The sequence below is a fragment of the Nematolebias whitei genome, chromosome 12 (assembly GCF_014905685.2).
Source record: "Nematolebias whitei isolate Nwh7 chromosome 12, NemWhi1, whole genome shotgun sequence".
NCBI classification, from domain to species: Eukaryota; Metazoa; Chordata; class Actinopteri; order Cyprinodontiformes; family Rivulidae; genus Nematolebias; species Nematolebias whitei.
Window position 1 is genome coordinate 41360772 of NC_056509.1, and position 9801 is coordinate 41370572.

The window sequence follows — 9801 nt, forward strand, 5'->3', positions numbered from 1 at the left end:
AAGCTGCTAAACTGGCGAGCGAGTATACAGGTACCTCCACCTCCTCCACCTGTACGCGTTTTCTGCGGAGGCAAGAGGCAGGAAGGGACGGTGGAGAGTTGGAGGTAACCAGGAAAACCTGGAGTGGAGTTTTAGTGGCTTGAGTATTCTCCTATTAATCAAGTGGAATGGATTTGTTCATGAAGAAAGAGAAACTGCGCCGCCTGAACTAATGTTTTATAGTAAAAGTGGGGGGTCCAAATGGACTTGTCCCCTTCACATATAATGGTTGCGACACCTATGTTTGACACCCCTGGTGCAGGGGGTCGGTCAGTGTTGGCTGGACCTGGCTTGTGGGGTGGATCTGCTCCATAGGAGCAAACAGCTGATATGCAGGGCAGACCTATACAGGTAAGAAGGTGGATCCGCAACGGAGTCTACTGCTTTTGTGTAGTTGCTGCTGGCTAGCTATTGCTAATAGTGATTAGCGCCAGGCCAGCTAGCTTACACCAGCCCAAGCTGAACAGTAATTATCCAATAAGTCAAGTTTTGGGTTAATTTTAACTTGGTAAGAGCTCAAATTCATCAAATTGAGCCACGAGAACTCATTTTCAAGGTCTCTCTTGAAATTGAGTTCTCGTGGCTCAATGAGACTACCTGTATAAACCATGGCTAAAAAAAAAATAAAAATAAAAAAAATAGTCATTTTTAACCTCATTTTTGGGTACAAGACCTAATCCAGTCTGCTGGATCAAACTGATAATTCGATCCAGCTGAGTTTAAGCTACTCAGGGTCGGCTTGGCCTGAGTTTGACCCAGTACCAGATTAGAAATGGGGTTGGTTCTATCCCAGTTTGTGCAAGTGGCGTTCCTTGGTCTTCATGATGCTGTTTGCTCATTAATGGTCTGTAACGGAACACCTGGCTTTGCACTGAGATTAAAATACACACAGGTGGGCTCTATTTACAGGGGACTTTTGAAGGCCGTTTGTCGCTCTGCGTTTCAGTTGAATGATGTAAAACGTGACGCTGCGTTTGAAACCAACACGGTGGCTTCAGGGTTGGGAGCTAAAACGTTTTTTTTTTGGGGTGGAAAATGAACCTCTTCACGGAAGTTCAGAAGCTTCTTTTGTTTCTTTCCGTCCCACTTTCCCACACTCAGATTCAGTTATGTCACCAAAACTCAAACATCCCCTCATTCACCCACCCCCCAACACACACACACACACACCATATGGCTGCATGTCAGACAGCTGCAAGACCTGAAGGAAAGTGTCAGGAGTTTTGTTGCAGAAAATGTTAAATATAATTGTTCACAAGAGCAACAATAATCCCCCTCCTTGCATCTATATGTGTGTTTGTGCGTGGGTGCGGAGTGTCAGTGTGCACGGCGACTTGTTATTTTGTACGTGTGCCTGTGTGTCACTCAGTCTGGTGATAGATCCTCAGCTGTCACATCTTTCAACCAGACATTTCCACTTGCATATTCATTAGTTTGGCAAATTCAGCCTAAAAAGCCTTAATGAGTTCCCAAGATTACCAGCTCAGACGAGATGAACAAAAGCTTTGCAGCTTTTTCTGTCCCTCCCTAAAAATTAATATATATATATAGAGAGAGAGCCCAGTCGATAAGATTGATCCATTTGTTCATATATTTGTTCAAGATGTCGTTTTTTTCTTTGCAGTGAGCTGAAACGTCCAGGCTTTTAGATAGAACGTGAGCAGTAAGTGGCAATTACATTTCTGCAGCTCATTATGTTGTGTAAAAACTGAATGACGCATGAAGTTCTCACATTTTGAGAGCTTATGAAAGGAGCAGAACAAGCTAATGGGGTGAATCTGTCACCTAGTGGCTGAAATAAAAAAAGACAGAAATGTATCAAAATCATTTCATATATTTTAACCTTTAGTCTCTTTGATGCTTGAGGTGAATTAATAGGGTGACATGGCATTAAAGAGCATGACTCAATATTTCTTTCTTAAGAAAAAAAAAGTTTATTTTATCAATATTGAGGTATGAAGATAAGAAATCATCATAAATCCAATTTAACTTTTTTATTGCGAAAAGGCTGAAATTTAGCCAAAACAATAGTCGCCTGCTTTTAAGCAAAGATTTTGTATTATCTGTAAGTGTTGGTAATGACTCTCAGCTACCACACGCCAACTTTTAGCTCGTAAAACTAGTTTATATATATATATATATATATATATATATATATATATATATATATATATATATATATATATATATATATATATATAATTGGCCGGTGCGGCCATCTTGAATCTGACTGCAGATCTGATCAGTTGTGAACGTACATCCGGTAATTACTTTCTGCAAGTTTCATTAAAATAGTCCAGTGACAAAGATATGTTCAACATTCACAGAAATAATATTTCTATTGTCTCATGAAGAATCAAGTGTTGGAGTTAAGACAATCAAACTTACACAGGCACAGGAGGATCATGATATCCATCTAGAGAAAATGCAGTGTGAATGCTTATTGCAGAAGAACTTGCTGAAATTAGTTTTTTTTAAATGCTGAAATGTAGTTAAAAGTAAAAAAAAAAGCTTAAATTATCACAATAAAGTAGAACAAACACATATTTGCAGAATAAGGTTTAAATAAACAGAAATTAGCACACAAATGAGGAAAATAGCTATAAAAAAAAGAGGCTGAAATTAGCCAAAAGTATCTGAAAAGGCTGAAAAAAGGTTAAGCTACGAAAAGGAAGTGGAAAGAGCTGAAATTAGCTAGAAAAAAAAGTGGAATTGCAAAAAGCTAAAATTAGCATAAAAACAGCTAAATAGTAGCTGAAATTGCAGAAAAGACTGAAACTAGCAGAAAAAAGCTGAAAGGAGCGTAACAAAGCTGAAGTTAGCAGAAAGATGTTAATTAGGTTGAAAGTAACAGAAATTACCACAAAAAACTCGAATTTATCAGAAAACAACTGCAATTAGCTAAAAAAAAAACAAAAAAAAAGCTAGCGGAAAAGGTACAACAAGCTTAAATTAGCTAAAGGAAATAGAGAGAGCATGTTTGCTCATGTAAGCTGAAAGAAGCAGAAATTAGCACAAAAAAAGTGGAACTTATCTGAAAAAAATAAAACAGTGGAAAAGTAGCTTAAAATGCAGAAAGAAGCTTAAAATACAATAAGGGAAGTGGAGAGAGCACATTTTTGTTGAATTTGACTGGAAAAAGTGAAATGGGTGCAAAAAATGTGGAATTAGCTGAAAAAGCTAAAATTAGCATAAAAAACAGCTAAATTTATTGGTACCATTTTACAATAAGGCTCCCCTTATAGGTGGCCATAAATAGCATTATTAATTCCTCTATAAACACGTTATAAATCATTAATAACTGCTTATTATGCGTTAATTAAGGGTGACAGAGACAAAACTGACCAGTTTCTTGACAAACAGTGAGCCAAATCTGTTCATCTATATATTTCATCTAGAGTTGTTATATTAAACATTTCAGACTAATTTACTACCTTGTAAGTACAATAAGCATTTGTAAACCTATTTTTTAGGGTAAAATATTTGTTATAGATATTTATAATGCAGTGATAACGTACAATATTATATGCTAAAGAAATAGGTTTACAAATGCTTATTGTGCTTACAAGGTAGTAACTTGGTCTGAAAATGTTTAATATAAACTCTAGATGAAATATATAGGTGAAAAGATTGGGTTCGCTATTTAGCAACCTTTAATTAAGGCATAATAAGCAGTAATTAATAATTTATAAATTGTTTATAGAGGATTTAATATCATAGTGGTAAAGTGGTACCAATTTTTTATTTTTTTTTATATAGCGCCAAATCCCAACAGAAGTTGTCTCAGGGCATGTTAAATAGTAGCTGAAATACCAGAAAAAGCTGAAACTTGCAGAAATAAGCTGAAAGGAGCATAACAAGCTGAAATTTTCAGCAAGAAGTTAGAAGAACAAAAAGGTTGTAGTCAGCAGAAAGAATCTGAAAGGAGCACAAAACAGCTGAAAGTAGCTGAACAAAGTTTACATTTGCATAAGGAAGCTGAAAGAAGCTGAACCAGAACAAAATGTGGAAAGAGCAGTAAAAGATTGTAAACAGAGCTAAAGATATGAAGGATGTTAAATGAGCTCAATTCATTTTCTATGAGGAAAAAAAAATGGCAGTAAAGGCTAAATATTTCAAAAATCTAAAGTTGCACCGATACCAAAAGACTGAGCACCCTTCAGCCGAACATTTTGATACCTAAATTGCTGAAATAGCTTAAAAACTGCAGGACGAGAATCGTGCCGAAAAACGCACAGAAGAAAAATGGATCACAATCGTGTGACTGCTTCATAAACGTTCACACAAATGGGGGGAAGTGGTTCACTCCATTTATGTGTTCGCTTCAAGAGTGAGAAACTGCACCCGTTACCAACAGAACACCTCAGTATTTGTATTATTCTCACACGTCGAGGAAGTGACAATCAGGGACAAAGACACACATCTGAAGCTTTCTTTCCAAGAACATGTTGCATTTTACATTTAATATACTTACACAAATGCAGTTAATGCAGTTTACAAGAAAAAAAAAGTTTTCTGAAGAACGACAAAGACACTTTGTGTATTTATAGCTCACATCTTTCAGCACAACATACTGTCGTTTCACGTTAATGTCCAGTAGCATTTATTCATACAAAGTCGCAAAAATGTAGCTTTAGTTCTTTTTATCGTGATCATCTTTCTGTGTAACTGTCTGTGAGGCAACTCTGGTCAAATGCTATATTGTATAATGATCAAGTGATTATTAACTTCATTGAAGTTGCAGTTAAAAAAAAAAAGGGCACCACATGCAGAACGGTCAGTTGTTCCTTCTGAAAGGGCAAACAAATGGGACGTTCATTGGAATCTGTACAAAACAGCAAGAAGAGAACATCATATTCACAAAATAAATATTTTCAACCACTTTGAACTTTCATTTGGACTTTTTCTGCACCCCTTTAGTAATACAGTTCATTGAGTAGGCGTTAATATACAGCGTAAGGGGCAGTTATCAAACTGCACAAACCCACATTCGTTCTGCTACAGAATCAAACAGAAGACTGAACGATACCTTCTGTGTTGCTATAGGGAACCTAAATAAATCCTTCTCACTGCTTCCCTCAGGTAGGCAGGAATACAAATGCAGACAAATTTGTTTGTATCCTTTCATGAAGGAAAGAAAAGGCCATTTTCATCACTTTGTTTTCATGAATCATTCTGTTGAAACACAAACGATCAAGAAAAAGCAACGATCGATTACCATTAGATGATTTTCAGCCTTTTTTTTCTTTCTTTTTATTAAATTTAAAAGTTTCAATGTAATTCAGTGACCTTTGTGGGGTTTTTCTTTCTGTAAAGGTCACAATAAATTTGTTTGCATCTATCTGTACATCGTCAACAATTTTCTATCAAAAGAAAGCAAGTAAATAATGTTGCATATTTTTAGGTATTTGTTCTTCCCATTAATTGTAACTTCTTTGAATCCAGTTTCAAATAAATAGATAAATAAATAAACAGGAAAAAGATCCAGTGAGAATAACTTCAAACTAAATATTTCTCTCTATGAGGTACTTTTACGGAGTAGATGGCGCCCTCTGGTGGTAAATCTTCAAAACTACAGTTAAAACAACATAAAGGGTGCTACTCCTTTAATAAATAAATAAAAAAACAGCAAATGCATCATTGAAAGCCAGATGAAAATCACAAAACATGAAAATCAACCAACGTTAATCCATTTCAAGTCATGTCCTACCTCTTAAAAGAATTGTTTTGAACAATTAATTGTTCAAGACTCACATTTGCACCTCTTATCAAAATCTTTGTACCTTTTTTTTTTGTGGCCAGAGACTGAATTTAAATAAAGAAACTTTAATTTTAGCAAGAATTAATCCCTAAGACAATGACATTTTTGTCCAGATTTTAAAAAAAATCACTTTAAAAAAGTTTCTACTTTTGTTTTGAATACTTCATTAAATCAATTAGGCAAAGCAGCCTTGATCCAACTGTTTTCCGGGCCTCTTTATTTCACACTAAAACCAAACGAGACACTTTTTTTGTTTTTTTTTCCGAATGTGCAGCGATGATGACGTGTTGGGTTCCAGTCCACGCTGTTCATTAACACCAGCAGCCTTTGCGCTGATCACCAGCTGCACTGTCACAGAGTCCATCCTCCTCCTCCAGAGCGGCGAGGTCAAGTTCATCATTCAGAGACATCCGGAGAAGATCCAGGTCCTTTTTGTTGGCTGCCAGCACCTGCTCAGCCAGTCGTGTAAATGTCTTAGAGGGAGAGACGAGAACAGGTGAGAAACCAAGTCAATCACTCTTATTTTGAAATGTTGTGAATTCCTTAAAGCACACCTCTGTTATATTGTGGTTGGTGAAGGCACTTGTCTCAAAGAAGTCCATTCCATAGGCTTTGGCCAGCTGGAGAACAGAAAGCATCATTATATAAAAAGATGACTTAAATATTTCCTCTCATAAACTCAACTTAAACCCTCCAAGGACTTGTCATGAAGCTCCTAGCAGAGTTATAAGTTTAGTTTAACCCCTGACCCTAAAGTCTTCTGTGTCGCCCGACGAATGGAGTCGAGGAGGAAATTAATGATGTGCTTTCCTGTTAATCCCGCTCCCCTGACGTCTCATGGCAAGAGCCTGAAGCATTTACAGTTTCAATCACTGACTTCCTGTCCTTCGACTTGACAGATAAGAAGCAAACACACAAATATGATCTTCAGGGCGGCAAAAATGGTGAAAAAAAAAAACCTTCTGTTGGGTCTTCGCCTACTTGTTCACACGAACCCGAAGAGGGTTTAAATAGTGCTGGGTTTGGTTAGCTCCATGCAGGAGCTGCAAAACCAGGGGCTGATCGAGAAGCGTCTTTAGCTCCTCTCTGCATCATCAATGCTACTTCTCATGTGGAAAAGAAATGACTTATGGCAAGCCATTCATGCATTTAATTGTAAAGCAGGCCCCTTAAAAGGCTGATAGCTAGAAATCAATTTTTCCAGGTGAAAATGAACATTTAAGATTCCCAGAATGATGCTCGGAGTACTGTATGCGAATGACTCTCAGCACTGGGTCTGTTGGCACATTAAGATAAGATTAGTGATCCCGCATGAAATTGTTGTGCCAGAGTTTTGACGTTATCTCGTGGATCACTGAACAAAAGTTTAATGAAACTTGCAGAAAGTAATCATTGGATGTGCACCTGCAGTTGGAGAGCCGCCGCAGCCAACAGTCCTTAAAAACACACAAAAAAATAGCCAAACGCTTTTAGTTATTGACCTCAAATTTGGTGCGGTAGTAGATGAGACTGAACACCAACACATTTTTGGAGTGCTAACAGTTTGCACAAGACATTTGTTTATTATTTTGCTTGTACTATTTGAAGTCAACCCTGTATATCTGTTAGCAAAATAATCTTATGAATCGTTTGACAAATTTCAATGAAACTTGCAGCACGTAATCAATACATGTTCATCTGCAGCTGATTAACTTATGGGGTCAACTTGGTTTAAGATGGCCGCCGCAGCCAATTAATCTTGTATAACAAAAAACAGCTATAACAGTCAACTTTAAGGATATTGAGCTGACCTTTGACATGGTAGTAGCTGAGAATCATTGAAAACATATTCAGAGCATGATATATTGCATAAAATAGCATTTAACATTACTTTTAATGTTTAACCAATATAATTACAACTTTGAAATTTGTCAACGTAAGGTGACATAAGGTCTAAAACTTTGGCCTGAAAGGAAGTGGGCAATATGCATTATTTCAAGGAATGCTAAGCCTTAATTTAGACTAGCTTGAATGCTTATCAATGTTGAAAAAACAAAGGATAAGATAAACTGAATGTTACAGTTAGACCTGTCACAATAACAAATTTGCTGAGCGATTAATTGTCTCAAAAATTATTGCGATAAACGATAATATTGTTTGAAATTGGCAATAATTTGTAATTATTGTCAAATTTAAGAAGAAATTAATGTTGGTAATTTGTTTTGTGTGTAGTACTTTTTGTTGACCACTGGATGGCAGTATTAGACTGTTTGAATTGAAGGATGGCTAGTGAGGGAACGAGCAGCGTGTCTTTAAGAAAAATGGGAGGGAGGCCCCTTGACGTGACACGGGCTGTCTCTCCTTCCCGTTTTTCGGTTCTCAAAATGGCGGATGCTCAGTGTGGTTTGAGCTCTTTAGCATAGCAGTTTTCACACAAAGCTTTTAATAAAAAAAAATCAGTAAACAAGTTCTCAGCTACTTTTTTTCAGGGAAAAAACAAGTTTTTGCGTAAAGGCACGGGTTTCAACCATGAATTTTGAAGGGTTTTTTTCCCCGAGGTCGGCCTGTTAGCTTAGCTCGTAGCTTAGCTTCTCAGCTTAGCTGCTTTTAACGATCCAAAAACACAATTTGGACGGTTAAAACGGATTTTAAAGAGAAAGGGAGGGGTCAGTGAAGAGCACCGGAGTTGAGCCTTTTTGTCATCCAGTGTCTTCAGTAGAAAGAGAGAGACGCGAAGAAACAATATGTTGATAAATGAAAATTATCAACCTCTTTTTAATTTATCATGCGATTAATTGATTTATTGTTTATCGCGACGACTGTGCAACCTTTGGCTTACTATCTTGACAGTGTATCAGGATTTGATTCAATAAATATTCAAACCATACGACCGCAGCAGATGTGCTGCTTATGCACCAATCAGAATTCAGCTTCATTCATTTGCATGATCATCCAAAGACTTGAAATGGGCGTTAGAAATGCAAAACCTGTTGCGTTTGCAGTTTATGATTAAAGCTAAAGCTAAAGTGAAAGCAGTTGCTCCATTCTAACAACCCCCTGTAGATGACACACCTTGGCTCCTTGCTCCGTAGCCACCTGCCTCTTGTCCACGTCGTCCGACTTGTTCCCGACCAGAATCTTCTGGACTTTTTCTGGAGCGTACTGCACACGGTTTCCATGGATAATAATAAACCCATGCAGAAGATGTACAGATAAAAGATGACGAAGAAGAGAAGAGTGATTGCAAATGTCAAGAGAGAGCGGTGGGGGGGGGGGGGGGGGGGAGAAAACACAGGAGATGTGGCGATCAGGAAATGAGAGCATGATTAAAAGTAAGTGGTAAGCATGCCAAGCTCTACAGAGACCACATTCAGACAGACCCTCAGAGGAAATTAGGCTCATAATAACCACTTTAATAGAATAAAACCATGTGGGAGCTGACAGATGAAAACAAGGCACATAGGAGAGCTTAAAGCCACAAAGCTGAGAAGGAACAGCACACTTTAAAAAACATGGCAGATACTGAGAATTAAATCTAAAACTGCCAAAGCACTGATTTTAGTTTTTATCACTTAATGACAGTTTGGGTTCTCTGCAACACTTTGCATCTGCTGATGTGGCTCCTTTCTACAACTTGCTGTTGTTTCCAGTTTATGTACTCACTTCATCCACATCACTGGCCCACTTCATGATGTGCTGAAAGGACCGCTCGCTCGTGATGTCATACACCAGGAAGATGCCCTGTGAAGAGACGGACCAAGAGTCAAGCAAATTAAAGGACGAGCGTTCCTCGAAGCGATCACCCTCCGCCTTCCATGATAGTTTAAGATTAACATTATCTGACGCTAAGAACTGACGGATTCGTAGCTGCTTTGGTCAAACCTTTAAAACAAAAATATGTTTTATTTCCATGCAAACTCAAGAACTCAGAGAATGTGAATGACTCTCAGCTACTACCACAGCAAATTTGAGCTCAATATATGTAATGTTGACAAAAATGCCATGTTTTTTGTGTTTTCTAA

At 37.5% G+C, this 9801-nt stretch overlaps 1 protein-coding gene across 1 annotated transcript in view; it reads right to left on the bottom strand.

Moving 5' to 3' along the window:
* Positions 1 to 5993: 5993 nt before the first annotated feature.
* Positions 5994 to 9801, bottom strand: part of rab15 (RAB15, member RAS oncogene family) — a 22812-nt gene continuing 19004 nt past the window's right edge. Inside the window, exons 4-7 of the mRNA XM_037685591.1 lie at positions 9443 to 9520; positions 8852 to 8941; positions 6355 to 6420; positions 5994 to 6273 (exon numbers count right to left, since the gene is read on the bottom strand). Of these exons, the coding sequence (XP_037541519.1) occupies positions 6112 to 6273; positions 6355 to 6420; positions 8852 to 8941; positions 9443 to 9520 (396 nt within the window). The 3' untranslated portion in view covers positions 5994 to 6111. The remainder of the gene's footprint in view (positions 6274 to 6354; positions 6421 to 8851; positions 8942 to 9442; positions 9521 to 9801) is intronic.